Source organism: Opisthocomus hoazin, chromosome 3, assembly GCF_030867145.1.
Source record: "Opisthocomus hoazin isolate bOpiHoa1 chromosome 3, bOpiHoa1.hap1, whole genome shotgun sequence".
In the NCBI taxonomy this organism is placed as follows: domain Eukaryota; kingdom Metazoa; phylum Chordata; class Aves; order Opisthocomiformes; family Opisthocomidae; genus Opisthocomus; species Opisthocomus hoazin.
This window is the reverse complement of record NC_134416.1, coordinates 76270063-76296670: the sequence shown is the minus strand read 5'-3', so window position 1 is coordinate 76296670 and position 26608 is coordinate 76270063. Positions and strand designations below refer to the sequence as shown.

The 26608-nt window shown below is 38.0% G+C and overlaps 1 protein-coding gene across 3 annotated transcripts in view; it reads right to left on the bottom strand.

Annotated features, from left to right (window-relative positions):
* TMEM245 (transmembrane protein 245) overlaps positions 1-26608 on the bottom strand; it is a 97389-nt gene that overhangs the window by 37268 nt on the left and 33513 nt on the right. For all 3 annotated transcript variants that reach the window (XM_075416713.1, XM_075416712.1, XM_075416715.1), the window contains 6 exons: positions 20419-20523; positions 19061-19143; positions 16833-16923; positions 15970-16068; positions 12607-12738; positions 4870-4992 (listed from right to left, as the gene is read on the bottom strand). In XM_075416713.1, coding sequence (XP_075272828.1) covers positions 4870-4992; positions 12607-12738; positions 15970-16068; positions 16833-16923; positions 19061-19143; positions 20419-20523 — 633 coding nt within the window. The remainder of the gene's footprint in view (positions 1-4869; positions 4993-12606; positions 12739-15969; positions 16069-16832; positions 16924-19060; positions 19144-20418; positions 20524-26608) is intronic.

Below are 26608 nucleotides of genomic sequence, written 5' to 3'. Positions count from 1 at the left end.
TATCCGCTCATCCTGACACTCACAAAAAGCAAAGCGAAAAGCAGCTCCACTGAACTTTGTTTTATTGGGACAGCCTCCGTTAACTTCTGAAGATGTTGCCTTTTGAAAAGACAACGGCAGCCAGGGAACGAGCAGATTAACTGCAGCAAACAGGCAAAGCTTGTCCCCCTGTGGTATGAGGAACATACAGAGCTGACTTGAGGCAGGCTAGGAATAAGAGCTGGGGCTTAGTTCAAGTGGCAACACGCACAGCGCCTGCACCGAGTGGCAACACTGCTCTTCCCCACTGTTTACAGACAAAACTTGCTTTCTTAGGGAGTAACAGCACACCAACATACACATACCCACCTGAACTGTAAAAGCCAAAGTGACAGCTGGGGATGAACAGCAATGCAACAAAGTGGTGTTAAACTGAACTACAAGCTAGGAAAATATACAATCCTAACTCAATTTCTGTTACGACAAGATGCGTGCAACCACAGCATCATACAAAATCAACTGAGTTTTAGATTATCTGCACTTTGAGAAATTAACGTATTTGCTTTAGCTCAATAGGTACAGAAACACAAAAAGAAGTAGTAATCACAGAATATAATAATTTATTATCAAGTGATAATAATTGCTGACTCTTCGAACAAGTAGAATAGCCTCAATAGTACATTCAGCAGCAAAAAGATACGTCCTACCCTACATACACTGGAGTCTGAAAATTTTCAGACCTTTTTACAGGATATCTGACATTCCAGAAATTACCTAAATTGTTTCCTAAGCAACTATTCAAGATCCTGCTGATGACTACGAGGAGGAATTTATCAAAGACAAAATAATAAGATCTTTCCATTTTTAACAATTGATGGATTACTATTTCTTGCTGTAGAATTTGTTCTGTAGCTCAAAATATTAAATACTTTAAGGGGGGATAGACTGAATTCAAGGAGAAAGCTACAGGTAAACATTCTATGCCAAAATGGTAATTCAGTACTTCCACATATATCAAGAAACGCATGACTTAATTGCTTGTGCATCAGGTCCACAGACTTGCATATTTTTGTATTTGCATTTCATACACAATTTTCTGGCCAAGATCTATTTTTTTAGTGGTTTTTGTTTTTTTTTTTTACAGCATCAGAAATTTGCATATTCCCCATAGGACTGTAGATGTCCATCAAGGCAAACAGAGCTTTTCTCTTCCAGTCTTTGTAACAGAGTATGCGTGCGTGTGCATGTGCAAGTGTACATGTGTGTATATATACACACGTACACAACGGCATATCTATACATCCACCCACGTGCCTGCATGTGCAAATAGGAACTTGCACTCAGAAGTGAAACAGCAGTAGCACTCTTCTAACTAATGATCGGTTTCAAACGTCTGTTGAAGATCTGAATACAGTCTTACTGGATCATGGATGGATATGCTACACAGGTTACTTCCTACTGAATGTTTTGATGGAAGATGTCTTTTGCAAAATGTTGGTTCTGAATAAAGTATCCATTATTTCTATGTTTTAAAGCACAATTTTTAAACCATTTATCAAAATAGAATTCGCTATTTTAATTTTTGAGATGACTAAAACTGGACTAAAATGTAATCAGTTGACAAGCTAACCACTTCAGGAATTATCTTGTTGGAAAATTTAAATTAGTTTGTGCCACTTCAAAATAGTAAAAACTCTTCTGTAGCAACTAAGAATCCTGCAAAATGAAAAACTAAGAGTATATTAAAGCTGGAGTAGTGCTTTCTTTTAAACACTCTAAAAGCTCTATCTAGACATAATTTACAATAATTCCTTCTGTTTCACATTTAGGAAAAAAAACTTCCCCCAGTAGCCCATTAAATGTATCTTTTGTCAAAATACAGACATGGCGTTTTCAAGAGTCAGCTTTTTCAGCTGACACTGCTGGCTGGACCACAGTAACACAAGAAATGTGCTCAAATGCTGCCTATCTAACTTTACGGTTCAGTCTGCTCAAAATGTAAAAATTCATTCCAAAACTGCATGAAAAAAAGAGATGGGGAAAGGATATTGGGCCAGGTAGCAATCAACGCTGCAGCAAGCAAACTAGAACAATCAAAAACTCTGAAACTATTTGCCCTCACATTCAAAAGGAACTCTATACAAAAGCTCTTTCTCCTTACTGAAGGATACTGAGAGTTTTCCCAGGAAACTGTGAACTACTTAATTCAAGACCTTCCAAAAGAGAGCAGAAAACAGCTCATGCTGAAACCTCAGCTTAAAATAAAACCTAAACTTTTAAATCCGCCCTTGGAAAGCAAATTATTGAAAAAAAAAAAAAATCTCACTACAGCAAAAGATGTAAGTATGCACTGAGACCCCAGAAGAACAGAACTGTTAAGGCCACTTCTGGTCCTCTCCTCTCTTGGAGAGTGTTTTTCTTTAGCTCTAAAGGAAGGAATGGGAATAGCAGGTAAATCTAACAAAGACATAATACCAAATGGGATGGGGTAACAATGCACATCATAGAAGTTATCCTAGCTTTTCTCTGCTATCCTAGATTTTCTCTGCTTCTTGCCTTAAGCTGTTGCGGCAAGGAAAGGGGAAAAAAAAAAAGGCACAAGAAAAAATTAAGAAGCAGTTATATTATTTCCACATGGACTCCATGACAGTTGAGTTATCCTAAAAAGTACTTTAAAGTTCAACTGAATTCACACAACTATCATTTTCATTTACTTATTGCCCCAAACAATGGACTGTACTAATCTTTACTTAGGGCAGGCTATTTACTGAATATCCTAAATTGAAGTCCTTTCTCTTTCAATGATAAGGTGTTAACAAACCCACGCTAAACACTATTAAAACAAGTCCCATTAATTTACCTTTCCGTGTTTCAAGAAAACCTATTTAGTTTTTGTAGCAGGAACCTTTGTGAAAGACTTTGATCAAGATGAGAAACGATGCCTCTGAACAGACACAACGGCCTCTGAAAAGTACAGTGCAAACAAGACTAATTTACAGCACTCTCCCACAGCCTTCAAAAGAGGTAGCTCATACTGTTACAAGAACACTAACACTTACACGTGACATTTTCTGTGTATAGAAACAGAGGCAAGCATCTCCCTTTACCCTGGCATATGTGAAGTACAGTTAACAGGACAAAGTTTTTCAGTGATTTTTTGACTTATTTCTTAAAAGTTGAAGTATTCCTAATTCATCAGTTCTGCTGTTTGCATTTCAAAGGCCATCATCATCAAGAATCTACAGAAAGAACCTATACATGTATTGAAACAAATCTTTCCTATATATGTAATACCACTAGGAGCGCAAAATGGAAGCTCGTGGTCAAATCCAAGAAGCCAAGAGCGCAGCACTGACGTGTTTCGGTGGGGAAAACTTTATATGACCATTTTAAGTAACATGTTCAACCTACAACAAACGTGGAGGAAACACAGTAGCCTTCAGGGCACCTAGTCTTTGAAAGCATTCCAACACAGCAACATCCTTACTAGCCCTGCTAAACCAGCTGACCGCACAGTACTCCAGCAAGTGGCAGGACCCTGCCGACAGACAAAAAGGCAGGATCATGCATCATAGCAACAGCAGGTCATGAACTTGGTGTAAGCCATTAGGCATCTAGAGCTAAATTTTGTGTCTGAGCAATGAGTGCATTGAAATTATCTGCAATTATTATGCAAACCCGTCATTTTTAAGAATACTGACTTTTGTAACGCTGTTTTCAGTGTGTTATCACAGATGAAGTTGTGGACCAAGGAAGAAAGGAAATATTCCCATGCAATCTTTTCTTTACTAACTGAAAGGTAACTAATGAACAATAAGTGGCAGTGATTTTCTTCAAGACAGCCATTCAATTAAGTCTTACTACAGTCTGTTTTTCCTTAAATATTGAAGAGAATCCATACGGTTGCCTTGAAATGCCGGTAAACACAATTTCAATTTTGCAGCTTTGTCTACAAAGACCTCCCTCCTGAGCAAGCATCAACGAAAGTAATGAAGCTAAACTGGCAAAACACCGTTTTCTAACCAGCGTTTTTGAATCCTGAACTAAAAACCAGGACATGGATTTCAGTCAAGCTTCCAAGATCAGTATTTGTTTAGTTAAAACAGGAAAAAGTCCCAGGCCAGTGTTTTAGGAGATTTTCACTTTTATTTTAAGTAACAGCTGTCACAGCAAATGACAAGGAAGAAGTTACCTCTACCATTATAAATTACTCCACACAGCTGTGGCATTTAGAAACAAAAGAATCTATAAACATCTAGCTTGCATAATAAACTAAAAAGTAATACACCCTTTAAAGAAAACACCTTTAATAAAAACGTTTCAGAGACTACTACTCAGCGTGGGCAATAACAATAAGCATTAACTTTGTGTAGGAAGCATTCTGCAATTAAGAGCCCACAGCACAAATAAAAACAATGCAACAACCCCCTCACGCAGATTTGCTGAAGACACTTCATTGAAATAGGGAATATAAGGCAATCCTTGTGAGATAAATACTGACACTTCTCTGTAACACTTTTTCCCCTCTTCTGAGGGCATTGGCTTGTTTAAACACATGCTTATGAGGACATGCCATAAGATTTCAGCAGTGACGCAGGATATCACAACTTACAGCTCGGTACCTTCAAGGCCAGAAACAAGAGTTTTCCATGAACAGAATGACAGGAAGACTGCTAGCTCCTTAAGGTGGAAGTTACACGATCTTGCCCTTTGCCTAGAATCTCCCCCCAAACAACAGCTCTGAAAGTTGCAAAATCTTAAAGAATTTAGGTATTAGATACACTTAGACAATGTTTTTACTGCTTTAGGTTCAGTTTTTCATTGTTACATAATATGCAATTGGGTTCCTTCAGTAAAACAGACCATGCAAACTGATGACGTGCTACTTACCACTGAAAGCACAAAGTTGAGAAGAGCTGTTCCACTATGGAAGAGGATTGTCACTAATGTTGTAACTGTAGTAAACAAGAGGCTCACATTGCGACTCATCACTATCCACAGAGACTCCAGGATCTGGAAAAGGAGGGGGAAGCAAAGGCAAAGTCAGGCGCCAGACGGTATTAGCTAGGACAGAGAACTTCTTACAGAGCGATTCATCTCCATCAAGTCACACAAAGATCACATTTTTCAAAAATATCATCTTCCCTCACTCCTAAATTACAGCAGGTAATACCAAGTGAACACGCCTACTTTACCAGAGACCAGTTTCTAGGCAGATGGTTACAAGGTTTTAGAATGTTTCTTCCAACACTCAAAATTATTTAATTATGCAAAACTGCAAAAAATCTAGATGCGGTGACACTTGTTTATTGCAATCAACATCACCATCAATTGAAAGCAGATCTTGTCTTGGTAAAGAAACCTCATTTCAAAAGAAGAAATGCTAAAACACAAAGAGCAAGGAGTAACATCACAAGGTAGAAATACATCTGAATACAGCTTCAAATCAAACAATAGAATTACTACTTTAATAAATTGGTTTTAAAAATGTTTATGGTAACAAGATGCATGATTTTTATAATGACTGCAGACAACTACACAAGTTGTGACTTTGAGTAGGGATGCATCAGTTAGTCAAGCAATTATGGAAAATAAATCAAACTGCTAGACAATCTATTAAATTTTGTACTGCTTTGGGGAACTGATTGCTTATTAGCTACTGATAATAGAGAGCAGTTTTGAGACATGCCTTTAAACACAGAATACCCACTACAGCCAAATTAATTTATGTATGGATGCAGACACATGAATCTGAATAGGGCAACAACTTCATGAGGCATAAAGGCATGGCACAGCATGGCACACGGAGGCATCGTAAATGCAGTGCACAGTAGTTTCATAACAAATATTTCACTCAGTAAGAACGTATTAGCCAAAGTAATTCAAACATATAAAAGAAGCAAGGTTACAAACAGAATGCCATACCTTCTTTCAGACTAATATAACTGGAAAAAGCGTTTAAGTTCTGACACAAAAGCCCTTCTCCAGGTTTAAAGCTGTAAGTGAAGACTTGTAAACCAGCAATAGTTACTCTTGGTTTAATGAATATCTTAATCAATTACACTGAATTAAAACAAAAAAAAACCCAAAACACAAAAAAACTGTAGCTGGCATTTGTAGAGCAAACATAGGAGCGTGAGCCATGTGATTGCCTCTCCTTTGGAACTGAGTGAAACATATAGAACATAATTTATTAAGCATAAACTTTGGAGGGAATAAGTGCTGGGGGATGTGACAGGGAATTACAACACATAGTAAAACCAGACACATCTGCTTAGTTCACGCTTCTTACTATTTAATGGGAATTATGAATTTTAAGGCTCATCTTCTGAACAGATTTATTAGTCTCTCTTGAGAATTCAAGTGAGGTTAGAAGCGAAGAGGATGTTCTGCTGAAGTATGTTCCTCCACTGGTACCTGTCCCCCTTCTATGAATTAAGCATTCATTCTGGGGGTGCAGCAGTGCTGCAAGCTCATGCAGCTGCCAGGTAAACTTATTAAATGTACATTACACTATGAGGACTGTAAACACAGAAGACAAGTGATTTTTGAGGGAACAGTTTTGCAGCTAAAGCAGAGATCTTTCAGTTGGTATTCAGTAAAAACAATACGCTATTGCTAATAACAGGCTAACTGTGCAAGGCTCCAGTCCCAGGTGTTTAAGCCTGGTACTAGAACTTTGGGTGTGGAGCTTGGTGCTGCAGGTCTCCTGTTACAATGTAGCGTTTAACCACAGAACAGCAGCCAAGGCCTTGAAAATAGGGACACAGCTTGAAAACAAAGGCCCCTGAAACATAAGCAGTTCACTGAGAAAGAAGGCACTGAAGACGCACCACCTTAGGAGCTGGGAAAAGACTGCTTTTGCTTTAAGAAAATGTGGTAACAACTAAAGAAGGGGGAAAAAAAAACCCAAAACTGAACAGGCAAGCAACAGTGCAAGGCACCTGCCATGACCTGGAAAAGTAATGCCTCTCCACGTATCAGACAGCATATAGCCCAGAGCAGAGGTCAAGAGGTGGGAGTTGTCCAGAAACAAAAACACCTTATGAAAGGACAAGCTCCTTCATCTGAAGGAAGAAGATGTCCATTTCAGTTCCAGCTTTCTGTAGGTAAGGGCTCTCGAGCCTGCTCACTTTGCCTTGTGTTGGTGCCAACTACACAGCATCACCACGATGGTATTCTGTTCTCACAGCCCATGTAGGATATGACTGTTAAGGACCGACCACATTGAATACATAAAGCTAACAATTACTAGATTGTAAACAAACCATTAGCATGAAGTGTGTTGTTAATGAAAGTTGGTCTAGTAAAGTTTTGTTTTAAAGACTAAAACAAGACTGATTTATCCTTCTTCTAAATACTAATCACAGCAATTGTTAATTCCCTCCCTCGCACACCATCAGTCGCAACACACCAGTGGAGCTGAGACTGGTGAGCGGTTCGCAATGAGAGAGGCATGTTCCATCTGCTGCAAGAGAGCATACATCTGGTGGGAGCTGGCAAAGTTTCCTTCAAAAAAGCACGTTCCTCCAGTATAGGCTGTATTTGTTTAACACTTTCCCTAGAAGCTTTAGCTTAAGGAGCTGATAACCAGTATACAATTGCAATTAGTTTGAATGCAGTTATCAGGTGGTTCGATCCGTATCGAGAATGGTTCTCCCAGAAGAACATCCTTGTTAGGCAGAGTCATTGACCAGAACTGTTGAACTAGTTATCATCAGCATTTGCTGTAGAGTGAGTGTGGACAGTGCCTTTCGTTCAGCTTCGGTATGTCTTATGAAAGCAAGTCCACCTTTCAGGACTCGTCTCCAGCTAGAGTAAGTTCCTCTTTATGAATATGTACCGCTAAAATTTCAAGACACATGCTTTTCATTGCTAGGATGAGAAGACAGACATTGCAGACGTTAATCATTAGTGAACAGAGTATCAGAAAGTGCTCAAATACTTCACTATCAGTCACAAAATCAAAATACGTGTACCTGCACCCAAGAGCTCATAATGCCGTTTGAATCCCAGAGCGTACTGCGGCTGAGTTAATGAGCCCAGTTACTACTCATAAACAATTTCTAACACCTTGCCAGCTGAGACCAGTTCTCCAAAACACAACTAAGTGCAAATAATTACGCAATAATGGTACTTTTAATACTACTGTTGTTAACTAACTGAAAAACTCATCTCTTTCCCCAAAACACTGCTTTTTAAGACATCAGTGTTTGAAAGGGCTACGAAGCTGTACAGAATTCAAGACTCCCTTACGCATCACACTGTGATGCATCACTGTCAGCATCAGTTGCTGTGCCTTTCCAATCTGTAACAGACAAGAAAACCAAAGTGCATTTAATGTTTTTAGCCATCTAAAGTGTCCTACTGGCCACTTAAACTGGCCAATACCTGAAAGCAAGGTTTAAGAGACACGTGACCGAAACAAGTTATTTGCTGAGAACTTCAAGTCAACAAACTTCTGGAAGCTAGGTAAATTCATGTACCTAATTTGATTATAAAAATCATTTACAGATATATAAAGGGAGTAAAACTGGACACAAAGAGGTACTTGGGAAAAAAAGTTTGCCTTTCTGTATACTTTCAAATTTTTTTTCTGTTCAGAAAGATGTATCATCCTGACAAGTCAAAAAAGACAGCAACAGAGCAAGTCAATAAACCTTTAAGGTAAAAGAAAAGTAATGGACTTTGTGAAGGATAATAGAATATGCACAAGATCAAGGGCTTCCTGCTCCAGTTAAAAGCTAATTTCCAAATAAATGTTTACCCATAAAGTTCTCGGCTAACCCTTCAGAGCTCAATGGCTTAGTTTTGAAAAAACATCTTTGCTTGACCTTTAGATGAAACAGAGACAAAACGGCTGCAGAAAAAGGACTATCCTCCAGCATCATGTCTTTGACCTTCTGATTGTAAGGAAATCAACTCCTCCTCTAAAAATATGCATCAGGTTGAATTTCACCTACCCTGAAAAAAACAACACCCATTATGAAGAAGAGAACACCAAACCTCTAAACGCTTATCTTACTAGAAAAGCAAAATGCATGGTAGTTGAATTATTACTTATGAATGGACTGTATTAGCTATAAACGTAGGAGATTCCTTGCAGAAATTCTCAGGGCCAGACAGACATTAAGATATGTGGTAACTCAGTGAAATATCTGAGAAATTCACTTGATTCGGAACACACAGATCAGTCATGCTAAAGGGATGGATAGAGAAACCTAACTAAGCTGAAACTCACTGTGTACGTCTTAATGGAAGGTCTTCCGTCTTCCTGTCTGGGAAATCTCTGAATAAGATACCAGCTGCTGCTGGAATGATGAATATTCTTGTGCAAGATGTAAAAAGATCAATTTAAGTAGACACTAACAATGTCTCATACACCACCAAGGAAGTTTGGAGTGATCATTCACAGATTTACCCAGCAGCAATTTACTTTTTCAAGGTTTCAGGCCTTCAAGAAACAGAGGAAAAGGTTATGAATGCAAAAGCAGGTGAGTGCAGAACGAACTAGGCTTTTCTGTTTTTCAGAAATTAAATCTTAATAGTCCAGCTACGCACTGCATATTTCATTCACCTGAAAAACTACCTTAGAATAGAGCATGGGGTGTAATAGTTGAAGCATACATGAGGATCCACTCTAGTTGTCTCCCCAAACTAAGAACAGGATGAAATAAACCCCACTTCGGAAACACATCACTGGATAAACTAGTTTATAACACTACTCCTTCTAAAGAATACTGGAAAAATCCAAAGCTGAGAGGCAGCAGTGCTGCTAACACCAAAGGTTTTAGAAAAAAGCAAACTGATGATTTGGAAAAGCTTATCTTCATATTAAATCTTCAGGCAATTTACACGTTTATACAGTGAATTACTTCAAAATAATTAAGGTCTGTCTACATCAAACTAGAGCTAAGTATAACTGCAATAATGAACAGCACATTTTGAGGGGGGCACATAAGTCTTCTGTGCTTTACCTGATACTCATAGTTAAAGTACTGAACTGATGCATATTGTTGCAAATTAAATGAATGACAGTAATTCCCCGGCACAGCTATACCAGTGATTTAATTATATGCTTTCAACACTAATATGAAAGTTTCTTCCACTACAGGAAAAGCCTGAAGTGAAACACTTGCATCTGGCTTCTTTTAACATTTTTCTTACTGCAAATGCTCCTTCTTTTACTAAAGAGGATGAGCACTTCCTATCATTTCTGCCAATGGAAAAGAGCTTATCTGCTTGTGATTGCAATATGACACTGTCAAATAGCTGTATTTTCCGAGAATACAGTCACCTGTACTACTATGAAATATTTCAGAGAGCCAAATGGCTATCAAGACAGTTATTCTATGATAAACTCTAGCCTCAATCTATGCATAAGAATTTATTATGTGCAAGTAGTATAATCATAATTTATTCTTTGCCAAAGGTGTTAGAAATCTCACTATAGCTGCATATCCACACACCCTTCTTTACAATTATCTCATTGTCTTTAAGTGGTTTGCGTCTTAAAAAAAAAGTCAAAGCAGTTTTAGGACTGTACCATGCCTTGCTATATTCTTAAGAATTGCAGGTCAGTGTTGATCTCAAGTGTCCAAATGCAGAAACATCCTACAGTTGAAATCATAGCAAACCTATGTAAAACCCCCCCACAATCCCCACCATATGCAACACACTCAACAACAAAAAAGAAATCCCACAAAACACAGAAAAGCAAACAACACAGCCAAAAACCCCAAACCAAACACAAAATCCACTCAAAAGAAAAAAGAAACCCCTAAAACCAACCCCCCCTCAACAGCATTCATACAATTTGAAACACTGATCCTTCCCAATTCAGTATGCCATTCCAATAACTCATTGTTCCTCTTCAAAATACCAAAAGAAAAATTATCATGCTCTGATAAAAACATAAATTCCAAATACAGTGAGCTTCCATTGTATCCTATGGTAGGTAAGTAACTTGCTTAGAAACATTAGACTTAAGTTACAACTATTCTTATTTTCATCGCATCCAAGTTTTAATGACTTCAACAAGCACAGAAATCAGATTTTCATCAATTTTAATTTGAAATACCAGTGCGAGTAGTATTTATGCAATGTGCTGTAGATGAGCAAGCCAGCAAAGAAAGTGCTACCCAGTAAGGATGGGAAATCAGGGTTTAGTGCTATATACTATGCTGACTGGTTTACAGTCTGTCCTTAAGGCCATGAGGGCATGGAGAAAAAAAGACAGGTGTTTCCCGAGAGCCGGTAAGTAATGAGTTCACGGAAATAAACAGGAAAGCAAGTCAACTTTTGTTCCTGAACTTCTAAACCAGATTTTAGAAGTAGAGCAAAGCATGCTACCTAGATGAAAATTTTAATATTAATGTATTCCAGTCTTAAATATTTATTCTCTTTACACTATTTCCTGCATTAGTCTAGCCTATTTAGACTACTGAAGCACACTTATCATCATGGTTTCTGAGCAGTGTGCAGCAATGCTGTAAATGATACAGCTAGCACCTATCAGGTAGTTTCTCCTCCTTCTGTACCTCTTGGCTAGAAAGAAATTCCATATTGATTTCAAATGATGATGTGCTGTGCATTTTTATAACCCTGCCTCAAGCACGCATGGTCAACTTTGAGACAGTATTAAGCAAATTTCACTATTAACTGAAAAAAGGATCACTGCAATAAAAAGTTTCTCTCAACTTTTTCTTGACTCATATCTTCTTGTATGATAGAAACTGTAACCATTTAAGCAGCAGTTGAAGGAGGACAGAAAAAGCACACGTGTCCATCAGTCTAACCCAAGAACTGCCTCGAGGCAAATACTATCATTACACACTTGCATCCACAGAAATGCTGTGTTGCGAGTTAGGCATAAATAATAATCTTCCAAAATGGATAAACAGTGACATGAAGATAATTCTAGTTTATGACAACAGCTCAAGTCAAAGATGAACTATATTGGGGGCTGACTCTGCATATTAAGCATTTCAGACTTAACATCTTGTTTTAGAGAAATGCAGTTGCCTCAGTTTGGATTGCTTTCAATGCTTTTTCTTTTTCTCCTTATGAGGTGAAAGGTCCAGTATATTAATTCAGGAATTTACACAGTGTAAAATATTAATTTTGTTCTCCACAGAACTTTCATAAAAGAACGGAGAAATAAGCTGCTTTCAACCCAATGAATAATAATTTGAAGGGGAAAAAAAAGTAAGACTACAAAAAATGTACGTTTTGTTTTCACCACCTCTTGGTCAATGGTTTCTCCAATTATAACCTAGACAAATTGATCTCTTTTTAAAAAAGAAAAGACTACGTAATATAAAGTGTTTTAAAACCAGCTTGCAGGTGACAGGAGTAATCCTACAGTAACAATGTCTGTCAGGAAGTCTGGGAAGCTAGTATTAATGAAGATGCTGAAATCAGCAGGGCTTCTTTATCACAAACAGTTCTGTTTGTAGTATGGTTATATCCTACATAGGCTTACCATAATTGCTCAGGTAAGTAACACTAACAGTGTTTCCATGATTTTCCATGTACTTGAATCCACAACCTTAGTGGCAGTCCAAAGAGGAACTGTAATCAGTTAAAAATGAGACCAATTTGGTAATAAGGGCAAAAGATACATACCGAAAGAAACGTTTCAATGTTATCATGAACAAATGATGCAACATCTTGCCAGTCCAGAATATCACCCAGCCAGCTGTTTTGACGGTTTATGTGCCATTTGTGTCCTTTGTTTCTTCCAGAATGTGTCACATTCTTAAAAAGAGAGACAAAAACATAAAGAAAACAGACATTTGAATAACTTTCATAGGAGAAAGCCAAAGACTAATGATTTCTCAATGAGGAACAGATCCAACATGCATCTAAATACTTGGAGCTGCTTTAATTGGCATCCTCAAAAATACCTGGAAGTACTCTGTACACTGGAAAAATTAATATCTGACAGAAAACCATAGTTAATTATCCTTTATAGTTACAGTTGTGTATAATGTGCTGATTCACCTCAGTTAAACATTAGCTATACTGCTTGATTGATACAATGGCATCTATCTTACCCTTTATGAAAGTATACAAGAAAGAGGTAATGATTTCAGTTACCGCTTACATAATTTATTCTTTGCAACATACACCTTCTTCCAGTACAACCCACAAAGGAAAATGCAAGCAGAAATCTAAACAAGCAGTTTTCTCACAAGCAGTGTCTACTTCCTCCACTGGCAACGTTCAGTCATGCAAAAGCAAAAAGCTAAACTGGAAGCATGGAGGATTTCGTCCGAATACACAGCTTTGTAACTGCAACACAGCAAGACAACAGGAAATGGCCATAACCACAGCAGTTAATTCCTTAAGTGGCTTCACCCTAATTATGAAGTCGCCTCTTGTCCACCTGAATCACACCTGACCACTGTCTAGCATGAAACTATTTGACCCAGTCTGGGGCTGTAATAAGTGTTTCAGAGAAGGATGCCAAAATTCTGTGGAAGCAAGTCAAAGCAAACTCGTTGACTACAACAAATCTCATCCTAATCTTTAATAGCAAGCAACATCAAGTTCTCAACTGTGATGTTTCTATCAACATCCCACTACTTCTGTTAGAATTTTCCAAAAACTTTCAACCTTACCAGCCTGCATTCAAAAAGACAGTATCCTTTTTGGCATACACGGCAAGCAGTATTCCAACTGAACTCCCTGCACTGCTTTATCTAAGAGCATTACATTTTCTGCTTGTTACAAGTTCTCCCTGGATGCATTGTTACACTTTATGACTCACAATTAGCAAAGCTCTTTAACAATCCACAGTAACATACAGACCTTTCTTCTGAATTGGCAGTTGATTCAGAGCAGAAGTGTGAGTAGTCAGAAACCTCCCCCCAATAGGCCTTCTGTCTTTGTAGATTGCATCAAGAACGTATTTCCTGTTCATCTAGTTACAGTCACAAAGACAGCTCTCACCATGAATTAGCAGAATTAGGTATCATTTACAAATATTGTAACATTGTTACTAATACACTTCAAAAAAATTGCCAACTGGTTCATCTTCAACAGATTCCCTAGATCTTAAAAACAAAACCCAACACTTGAATGGACTAGGAAGAGGAGATTCTTGTCCTTGAAAAAGACACCTTAATTGCACAGTTATGCCATCGTCTTCCAAGGGGTTTGTTATTCTGTTAATATTTTAATTCTTCGAGTATATAGACACAACGGTAACTGATCTATCACAATATGTCTAGAACCTTTTAAAATATACACCATGTGCTATCTACCGATCTTCTCAGAAAGTAGCAGTTAATGGTTGAATCCATGTTTCGTCAGCAACTCTTCCTCAATTCTACAGCTTTCATGGAAGAGTATCACCTGAGCCTGGGTTCTTCAGTCACCTATAGACTACAGCAACACTATGCAGGCCTCAAAATGTATGCTCACACAACTGAAATAGTGGGGAGCAGGAAAGCTGTACCAAGAGAGTTAGATACGGTGCAGAAGTCCTCCACACCACGCTATCATCTATTCACCAGTTTTCAGATACGCTGAAGGACCATGCAAGGCTACTGCAACATTACTGAAACAAGTAGCCAGGTGGAAAGCACTCAGCTGAGACATTTACGTGGATATGGAGCGCAACAGAAGAGGCAAGATTCGAAATAGACTCTGGGGGAGTTACCTGCAGCGCACAGATAATCGGTTGTAGCCCAGCTTGCCAATGGTAACACAGGGTCTCCAGTATGCAAACAGCAGCCAGAGGAACAGACTCCAAGATTGTAGGCAGCGAGCATCAGTGCATTCCTGCAGCTCTGCCTGCCATTTTGATTGCTAAGAAAGCTGTTTCTTACCCTATCAGAAGAATATCTACACAAAAGAAGCCTCACAGCATTCCCTCAAGTAACAGCTGCAGGAAAGAAATCACACAAGACAACGAACACAGACACAACCTGTGCTGTGCACCGCAGCAAGGAAAGTACTCCCACAGCACACACGGTGACAGAGTGCCCGACTGAGCGACGCAGTGCTGTGCACTGACACACAGGTCCCACCAGTAAAGGCAACAGGTTTATCAGTATAACTGTATCAAAAGTAGGCACTTCTCTTGGTAAAGCATTTAACACTGAATACTCCCAAGTGCCTAAGGCCAGCAAAATCTATTGTAGATGCAGCTTTAACTTCTCCTTAGTGGTCCCATATTCCTCAATGGCATCATCATACCTCTCCACATGCTCTTCCACAGCATCATCTTGTCAGGAAAAGAAACTGATTCTTTCCCCTACTATTTTAACTACCATACTGAAACTCTGACTTCATTTAATAGAGAGCTCTTCTTGGAACTTTAATGGTACTTTAAAAATTACTGTATAAAGAAAAGCGTTAGTATAATTGCAATTCTTTAACTATAAAGAAGTATTTCAGGGGTATGACTTCTGGATTTTGATACTTCATTGCACTCTGGCTAATGAATTTCTTGCTTTTTCCTTTAAAATGCAAATAGCACTGGCAGCATGAAAATGATTTAACTCTTATGACCTTTTCAAAATTCAGTGTGCAGAACAGTTTAGGAAGGCTAGTACAGTTGGCAAAAATGCATTGTAAGAAACTTAGTGAAAGCATAATTTCTTTCTCAAAATTTCAAATTAGTAAGAGTTACACAAGTCATGCAGAATACCAGTTTCCTTTTCCTAACCCCTCAAGATCACGAAAATGCAACAGAAAGCTCTAAACTATGAAACACTAAATATAAAAACTAAGCAAAGCATAAATTAAGTGGCATACATAAAACCACACATAACTACTTAAGTGAAGGACATAGTTCTGGCTGTACCCAAAATTTGACTGTAGAATGATCTATCTTACACACCTGAAAATTTTTATTATTATGACCTTTACTCAGCATTCCAACTTTTTGCTAATCTTTCTCAGAAATGCATACTTAGCATAATTACCTCAAAGCACTACATGACAGTTTCTATACATACCTTTAAGTAAGATACCCACCTTCACAAACCAAGAATGATAAAGCCTGTCCCAGAGCTCTAGCACTTGTTTTTCAATCACAGCAGTGTTATTCACTTTTTCTCCCAAAATCTTATGGAGCTAAAACATATAGAAAAACTTCTATTATACAGAACAGAATGAAGCTGGCATCTACGGATATACTCCAAGCCAGATGAATCACATAACACTGTCAGTTAAGGCATGGCTCAAACCCACATGATTAGAAAAGCTGAGTATCAGTACAGAATATGCACATCAGACAACATGGTTCACAACATCAAGGCTTTGTCTGTAAAAAACATTCTGCAGCACTAAACTGAGGACTTCCTTCTGCACCAAAATACCAACACCATCCCTAAAATGTTTACTCCAAAATCCTCAATCATCTTTAGAGTAAATATCTGAAATAATCTGAGATGAGTGCTAGATATAAAAATGTATAAATAAGAATCTTTGCAAATTCTCCAGAAGAAAAATTTTTTAAAAATCCAATCTACCACACAGAAATTAGAATAGTGGTGGGGGAAAGACAAAAAAAAAAAGTCTACATTGTCTACAGTTGGACAGTTAAAGACAGACGAAAAAAATCTACTCCTCTTTATTTGATGCATTTTCACTGGCAATCTTATTAAAATGATGACAGATTTTTCAGCTCTTAAAAATAAATATTCCTCTGAGTAGAAAAGAGTACTAAAATCACGCCCACCCTTCCTTCAACTCACAGAGTGGAAAGAAAAGATCTGTCAACAAAATGGTTAACCACACAGAAAAGAATAACTGACAAAAATCTTTCTCTTTCTTTTCACTTTTATGAAATACAAGAAATGAAAACATTTAAAGAAGACGGGGGAGCTCGCTCTTACCTTATGTGTAATCCATTCTCGGCCATATTGGTATACATTATTAGCTGCTGAATTGAGTGCCTTCTGAATAACCTGGGCTTCTGGGAGCCAGCTAGTTTTTTTTAAAGAAGGAAAACAAAGTTAACTGCCACATAGTTTACCCATTTCATTCTACATGAAACACATTAAAAATCTAATATTTTGAAACAACAACAAACAGTTACGGTTAAATACATATAAACTCACTACAACCAGAATATTTCCTTCTACCTACCAAGGAACAGACTTTCTCATAAGCAAAGCACAATTAAATCTAGGGTACGCCATTGCATTTGGAATTCTCCAAGGTTCCTGAAACCTTGCTATCTCAACTTTTGAAAAAGAGCTGTACTCTTCCATCTATCTGCATGCTATTCACATCACACTCTTAGAAATGTTACAAGTCTTCTAGTTCTCTGAAAATACTGTATGAAGCAGTCTCATCTAGCTGCAAAGACAATCTTCTGAATTACGAACTGAATGTAAATTGTTAATGTAGTCTCCCTGAAAAAGTGACCAGATTAAGCAACAGATTTGTGCACCAGGTATTTCTAAGTCCCCACCAAACTATCTGCTCATGAATTTCTTCAGGGATTCATGTCACTTTCAAGCAATGGACTTACTGAGTTGCCAGCATTCCAACGCTTGTGAATACCGGGCACACATTCTCTGCTTTGACTTTCTTTGTATGCCTTGATTCAACAGCACATGTTGGAGACCTTCCAAATCAAGAAAGCATTCGGGAAATACAACTACCACATTTGTTCACCTGACTGAAGCTCAACATGGAGACTTTTCTGTCTGTATAACCCTTCAGAAATGCTCTGCATTGGAATTCCAAGACATTTCAGTCACTCGCCTCTAAAAGTAATGTGAGCATCAAGCTCTGACAGCTGGTGAACCTTGATGGATTTGACAAGCAGTATAGTTACTCTTAATGAATTGAAAGATAGTGGTTTGGATGCTGCAAATTTGGATGCAAACACTGGAAATACAAATTTAGCTAAAATTCTGCTAATTACTCCACTAGTACTCCAGTATTTTCATTATATGAATAAGCTTCTGGAAGTCAAATTTCCATTTTCATTAGTCCTACTTATTTCCACCTTACCACAAAATGGAAACAACACAAGAAATACCACAAAGGAATAAATAAACACAATTTTAAAGTGCTTTCTGTTCTCTTGATTGTGATTACCTAAGTGTTGCTAAAGCACATATTACTATAGCACTTATTAACTATATCATTTTAGTTTTGTTTTTGAAAATTTCTCTTGCTCTTATAATACAGCATGCACTTTCTTTCAATCCTGTTAGGCCATCATCACATTTGCTTAGAAAGTGCCCTTGAAAAAAGTCAACTATTCTTGTCCAGGGGATAATTCTTTTTTCCTGGACTCACCTTTAGTCAATGTCTGTTCAGTTGAAGCAGAACAAAAGCAAACTGGAACATCCTCCTCCCAAAACCGCACTCCTCAGTCTTACCTATTCCCCCTCTGCTGTTCATGCAATCACTTCTTTGCTCACCAGTGTGCCCTTGTTTTTCTTTATATGCATTTCTCTCAAAACCTTCTCTCTCCCACAATATTTGCCTTGGTGTTTGCTTTAATCATTAAACCGATCATATCTTACAAACTTCCCACCGTGTACACCGTACTCATCTGCTCTTAACAGGAACAGCCCTTCCCAACCAATTCATACAAAACTCTCCCCACTCATCATTCTTTGCACCCCCAGACTCTTTTTCGGTTCAGTCCAAAAACATTTTCTTCAACTCCTATTCCCTTTAAGGCATTCTGCAGCCAGCTCCCCACATTGAAAACATAATTCAGCTTTCATCTCACAACGTTATACAGAAAGCATACTTTGTCATTACTTTTCTTTTGCAGGTAAAAGGAAAATGAATATTGACCTCTTTATTCTCTGCACTATGCAAGTTTTTCTCCAAAACTGTAACTAGAGAAATTTATACAGCTGTCCTTCTCCACTGAAGTCCAACCAGTCCTCAAATGAGACACCACACTGACAGTCCTCCAGCGTAATGCATAAACACTACTGATGCGTGAGAGTTTAGCTTTTACATCTCTCTGCAACAGTCACTCCCATTTCTGTTCACCAAAAGGATTTTTTTAAATTAAAAACTATGCATAAAAGTATCTGGATGCTTGTTCATACACCCTATACTATTTGCTTAACTTCAACATTCTTACTTTGCCCATTCTGGGTGACTGGCTACTGTCTCATTGATCAAGCTGCTTGTGACTTGAATCATGTGAACGCTCTCTTGATGTACCTAAATTAAATATAGAGAGGAGAAATGTTACATAACGCAAACTAGAGCTCTTCCTACATTCAGAGCAGCTTTTTTTTTTTTTTTTTTTGGGGGGGGGAAGGGGGCAGTGACCAGTTTATACATTTAAAGAATAATTCTTCCAATGCAGACAACCCCTTACGAAGAACGAAGCGCATTAATCCGAAAAAGCAGTCAATACAGTAATCATCAGTCTGTTCTGACAATTTTGGTCACACACTGCGTGACCAGTAACAGCAAATGGAAATTTAAACCTTATCAGTCGAAAAAATTCTAACAATACAGCAGTGCTGCCAAGGGAAGTACTAAATACAAAGCACAGTTTCAGATATACCTTTTTAAGCCACGGATCAAAGAATTGTAAAAATTAATGAATGCTCAGCTGTAACACGACAAACCATGCTATGAAGTGCCTCACCAAATTAATTCTCCAATAAGAATAATAAAAGCACCTTTTCTAAGTATCCTAATGTTCCTTTTATGAATATAAGAAATCTTTAGGCAGGAACGTTTGCACAACTTCTAAAGCTTTCAATTTTAAGTACTCAATGTTACATAAGCCTACATTTTGGAAAAAGGAGATTGACATCAGAACCCACTGATTTTTGTTCTGTGACTGTATTCAAGTCAAGCATTCAATCTCCATTGACTGTTTCAAGTACGAACACGGCTCCAATAACAAAAAAAAGAGAAGTACACGAGTGACCTCTTCTGGTGAGCAAAAAAACACCAAAACCCAACCACAAACCAAAAATCAATCTCTGAAAACATGTGATCATGAATCTCAGCACATGTAAACTCAGAACAGGATACCATGAGGTTACTGCAGGCAATTACACAAACAAATTAACAAATACACCTCACGTATTTTGCAAATACGTTTCTGATGCAAGGTAAATCAAAAAGAAAAAATTCTAAGCAGCGCTGTCGCTGACCAGAAAACTGTAGCAGGTTGCAAAACAAATCTGTTTCTATAATAGCTAAGCTAGTAATTATTTTACTAGAATAAATTTTCTATTTCCAAATGTCTATATGTTAGTTTTGTCATATATGGAAATAAACATATAAATACAAATAAATATAAATATACAGATTTTTATACAAAGGAGGTCTTAAAATGATAAGTTCAACTACAGAGCATTTAGCTGCTAAATTTTTCAAAAAAATCTTTAAGGTACACAATTTTGCATAAATATCAGTAACTTTCATTCAGCATTTAAAATAAGCTCCATGATTACATTCCTTAGCACACTGTACCTTTGCAGTAAGGAGTAGGGCTAGCAGAAGGGTTCCTATCACTAGCAAAAATATTATGAAAATGCTGATTATTTTATCCAGCATTTTCTCCAACCACACGATCATCTGTGCAGAAAAAAGAAAAAACAAATCATAGAATATAAATCAATCTTTAACGAAAGCAACGTTATATGCCAGTATTGTTATCTTTATTTACAATCAGAGTGCAAAATCAGTCTCTAATCAAACAGCACTTATGCCCAAGCTTGGAGATGAACAATTAACAAGCGATGTTAGCATGATTAAGGTCATGGTATGACATGTGATTTTGCAAACGACATTTACACATTACCACAAGACACAGCAAGCTCTCTGCAAAGCAAGCAATAATTCAGTGTTTACTTACTAGACCTAAAGAAGCTAGCATTCATCTCAGCTATGAACCTCGGTATGTGCCTTTGTTTCTTGCCCTTCAGCAACTTGGAAGCTTACAGATACTATCTGCACTGGACTTGGAAGCTATCAAGGCATACTGTAAAGTACAATCATGGCTTTCAAATCTGAATAGCTAATAGCTATGTAAACTACAAATGAGGCATTTCTGCAAGTAACCAAATTTTTAAAGCTGCTCATCACCCTCTGAACTGAAATGAGGCTGGAGGTTTTCTACATTATTGAACACCAGGCCAATTATTCAGCACTGACTAATTCTATCCATTTCCAATTTTGAAAGGATGCTCAGCAATAAACATGCATCAGCTAAACCTACTGATACAGCAGACAGGCGTGTATGTTGTTCTGTCAATTCACGGCAAGGCCCATTCTACACAAGTCCACAAACAAATAATGATACCACTTAAGATTAGTGAAAATCTGATAATGTCATTCAAAACAATAAAACTGTTCAGCCACACAACTATGTAGAGTGCTCTAGAACAGTGTAAGCTGAGCTTCATCTCACATACAGATTAACCATTTACATAAAGAGCTATGCAAGCCCGTGCAAGTATAATAATAAATAAATAAATATTTCTAGCTTCTATGGATCAAATACCAAGGCTATTTCTTGCTCCATCTGGTATTGTTGCAGGAAAAAGCAGAAGAAATACAGCTGCAGAATTGGTGCTTTAAGAGACCTAAAGTCAAAGCCAATGCACAGTAGATGAAAGTATTTCCAAGTGACCACAAGTTATATATTTGGTGATTAGGCTGGTAACTTATTAGTTACTGATGTTACAAAACTACTAATACGCTTGCTGATGCTTTACATTAGTTCTTTCTTCATTATTTACCCTAACCATAGAAGTGAAATTGGCTGCGGAACAAGTGACTTCTACAGACTGCTGTGGGATGATTATATTGGTTAACACTGAAATTTTATCTCCTATTTGAAAAAAAAGTAGGGATTTTTTTTTTTTTGGTGCTTATCCTGTAGCATCTGAGCAATTAATGCACATTAAGCAATTACTTCTAAACTCCAAGTTCTTTTATAATCAGCTCCTTGTTTGATCTACATTAACACAAGGATTATATTTAGCAATTTAAAACTGTTGTTCAAAATGATGAAGAAAACTGAAGAAAGTAAAATCCTTTTAAAAGAAACAAGTGTTGAGCCAACAAGTTTCTGTAACAAAATCTGCACTGTATTATGACCTGCAGAAAGGAATTCAGAGAATCTGAAGGAATCTGCAAAATCTTTTGTCTTAGATATTTTTAACAGTTTTCAGCATTGCTGAAATATCTGAGCCACCAGAAATGCCCTGCCGGTGCTAGAGGGAGGTTACTTGCCTGCAGCAGTACTGCAGCTTTCTGAAAAAACTGAGTAGCCTCTGTGTGGGGCTGTCACCTCTTTGGAAATAAGACTGAAAACAGCATTTGCTATGCCCTTCCAAGCCTCAGATACATCTAAGAATTATGCAAGAGAAGCAAGAAATAGACATCCCTGTTTCAAAGGTCAGAAATCAAATATATCCCTGAAAAACAATGGATGGCTAGGGGACGCATATTTTATAGCATAGGCTTCAAAATGAAGCTATTAAAAATTAAAGCCGCCCTTGTTATTTCTTAGTTAACAAAGTTCAAACTAATAGCTATTTACTTTCTAACTTTCTAAGTCAAAGGTATGTAAGACTAACTGGTGGATTTCTTTTATAGTGCCTTAACCAGACTCACTGAATCGAAGAAATTGGTGGCACTGTCAGAGGTTTCCAAACATGCTAGCCTCAGTGATCGTGGGAGTGGTATCCAACAGATGAAATCTCAGTGCAGTTGAAGCTGGATGCTTTAGGTGTTTCACCATGGTAGCAACTATTGGAAGATCAAGCTCCAAAAGATCAGGAGGAGGACTCTCTCTGAACTGGAACACGACCAACAGTGGATCTTTTCTCGAAGCTCCTTACTGCGGGCTGGAGTATGCCTACACTGTCACTGAGGTGCGGCTGCCGCACACGTAAAGCCTGCATTACCTTTAATCTCGTTAGTAAAGTAATGGTAGCACTGACGTACCAGTACAGGCAGCAGCCTCAGCCATGCAAGCCCACCTTGGGTTTATTTACTTGGGCAGGTAGCCCAAGCAAGCTAGATGAAAGCCAGTTCTGCTATGCCTACAGGTACTGCAATTACATCTCTCATCACGGTCTTAAGGAGATCCAAGTCATACAGCTGGTACAGACAAATCGCAGGAGAAGACTGAATTGGATGAGCATTGTAGAAGTTAAAGCAGATGCACAATACTCATTTAGGGCTATATTTACTCCCTCTCCTTTAATTTCCTTCCTATTAAACATTCCTTCCTTCCTCTACATTTACCCACAACACTTCCTCAGCAAGCACTCACCTTTGCACACGCGTGCTAAATAATGCACAGGTGCTACGTTACTGCAGGTAAGCTAGACTGTTCAATCCCTGTGTGCTTCTACTTACCACTGAATCAGGTCCAGACTTCGTTCTTACCCCAGACCTCCCCTTTACATCCTTCCTGTAAACCATGGGCATGCACACAAAGACAAACATATGCTGACTAAATTCTAGTCATTAGCCAGAGATCATTAAGTTTTAAATTCAGTTCCAAGCTTCTAATCTAAAGGTTAGTCAACAGCAGGAAGCTGATTCTGCCACAAAATCCAAAATCACGCAAAGGTAAAGGAAAGCAAGGCTCCTAAGCTACAGAAGGTCACACTCATAAAACCAAACTGAAATGTTACTGATTTGTGATAGACTGTCTGCAAAAAACTGTCCTTAAATGACACAGTTTTGAAGGGAAAGTTATCAACCTTTTTGAAATTTTTAAATTCAGCTCACTGTAGTAACAGAAGTTTTTAAGATGAGTTGCATTCTGTTAAAATGCTTCTCAATCATTTGCAGGTACTCCCTGCTTTCAGCTTTTGGGCGATGATACAAACTGTATTACACTGTGCTGTAATACAGCTACAGCTCATACCTAACCATTGGCAAACCTGCCATCTAGACAGGTTCCCCATGTTACGCAGTATGATACATCACCTATGAATTCATATTTTCATGTGTTTCACACTGCATAGCCATCAGAAAACTAGTTTTTCTAGTATGTTTTATCTACCGCATTACCCACATGGTGAAACATACCTGGACATCTACTTCAGTTTCAAATAAATCTACATGAATTACCAAAAAGGACTATCGTTTTTCCTTTCAACAGCTTCACTATCTACCACAATTTTTTCCTAGACCTTTCTTTGACTTGTTGACATTTCCCTTTAGTTCTGTTAATATTCGAGGATATCAACTTCTTAACATAATCTGATGAGAAAAAGGGGAAGGCTGTAATAGGACACATCTCCGGGTTATGCTGAAATGAGTCAGATGAGTAGTCAAGTTGGAAAAGACAGAGAACAGTCTATATGAGATCTCAAGCCTACTCATACCAGTAGTCCCTCCAACAGCAACAGCAGAATTTAGCAATTCTTTCTAAGGACTCCTGCTATAGACAATGTTATAAAGAACAAATGACGCCAGCCCAGCTGAACCTGTTCTATATTTTGGGCTGCATATACCATGTTAAACCATGGGATTCTGTACTATTCTTGTCTGCCAATAGAAGTTTCAAGCAGCTCTTTGACAGAAGCTCTTAGAATAGGAATTAAAAAACCCTAATGTTTATCACTAGCAGCCATAATCAACCATCATTTCAAACTTCGCTGTCTCTAGGTGGTATATTTTTAGTTTCTTGGTGGATTACCAGAAATTTATCTTGGTGTTCTCACAAGTACTTCCCCTCAAAGACAGGCAAAAAGGAGGAAGGTGCAGAGGAAGCAACCTTTTAACTGCATCCAGTGTTCTGTATTACAAGTCTCCTCCTTTCTTTGACTCTAATGACATTTCAACATACTCTACTGTTCCAAAAAGAAGAAAAAAACAACCCAACAAAACAAACCTGCGAGAACCTGACGGTTTGCACAGTACTTTTTGCCTTTCTTCTTCATCTGGATTATAATATTATCACTACTTGCTCATCATGCACAGGGGTCAGCTCTGCATGTAACACTACAGGACTTTCATGATCTCTCCCTAGGAAACTGTAAAGTAAAACAGCAGTTTTCAAAAATAGCTCTTCAAAAAAACGCTCTGTTAAGAAACTAGATCCAGAGGTTTTTGCCCAATAATGCAAAACTCTGAAGTAAAAATAAAATCCAGACATTTTAGAGTTCAAAGTAATTACAGGGAAATTATTTTTGCTACCTATCAAGAAAAAAATTGATCTATATACATGAATTTTCAAATAAGCAAACAACAGACTCCAAGCCAGGAAAAAAAGTAATTGAGACTAAACTTTCACCTGTGGCTCGCTGAACTCAGCTCTTCACCCGAGCTGTCCTAACAAACCAATACCTAATCAAAAAAATTTTATGAAAGGTTATGGTTGCACATATTTACTAACCATAAGTCACTCACATAACACAAACATTTCAAAGTCAGGAAATAAAAAGATCACTTTTAAACCAACCAAAATATACTCAAGGGCAAAAGAACATTCAAAGTTTGCCCTCCTAGTGGACAATTATAACTGAATCATAGAGCAAGCAACCCTGTCCTCGTGTCCAGAAACACAGAAAGCCCCCCATCACATAACCCTGAGCTCACCGATTAAATATTCACGATCAAACCTTCTAAATCCATTATAGCTGCTCAGCCTAGACACTACACGCAGCATTATTCCCCTTCTGCCACCCACAGCAGGTACCAGCCATTTACAAGCACCTTTCAGAGAGCTGTGCCAGTGCCCCCACGGCCTGCATGCTCAAGACTGTTCTATTTGTTTTCAATAGCATTCAGTATTTCAGCGACAATTTCAGGTGCCTCTCACAACTTGCAAGGGAGATCTACGTTTTCTATTGCAATTGCTACTGAATGGAAAAGACAGGTGGTTGGTTATAAAACCACAGTAACCATTCTGACTCTCCCATTAATACTGAAGTCGTAAGCGAAGATAAAAGTTGCTGCTGGAAGCATCACCCATTTCCAGACCTGGTATCTGATTTTTTCTGTCACTTAATCACTTGATTTTCATATATTTTATCACATACTTGATATTAATCTTTAGAACTCTGAGGTGTTGCAGACGTACACGTGCCACAGGCACCCCTCTCCAGCTCTGTGTTTGTCTGCAGCAATGGCTCTGCTCAAGTTCCGCAGAGGTATCACCGCACTGAGGAGTTGTCCAGATTTCAGTCACATGAGACCAAACTTGGACCAAATCAGTTTTAACTTCTCTTGTGACGACAGTTCCTCAAAGAACAATAGTTAACCCTAGTGGACTAAGATGAACCATGGGAACTGAGGAGTACATTTCTTATAAAACACCGCACTTTTAAAAGCCACACAAAAGAAAATTTATTTTAGCTATACCAACGACTTTTTTTCTTTTTTTTTGTTTTTTTACCAGACCTCACTGCCCTTCAGACCGCCATTAGATTCAGCAGTTCTGAAACTGCGAGTATTCTCATTTCCCTCCTGCTACACCGAATACCACCAAGCATACAGTCCAGTCTGACACTTCAGCAGATGAACAGCACTGACTGAAGCCTGTCACTGCATTATTTGCAAGCACTTACATTTGTAGCTTTACAACTGTGCTTCACCGCTGCCATGTTAATTCAGTTAACTGATGCCTTCTCTGAGCAAAGAACAGCTCCCCAGTCCAGGGGAGAACTGGTTTCGTTCTGCATACAAGTGA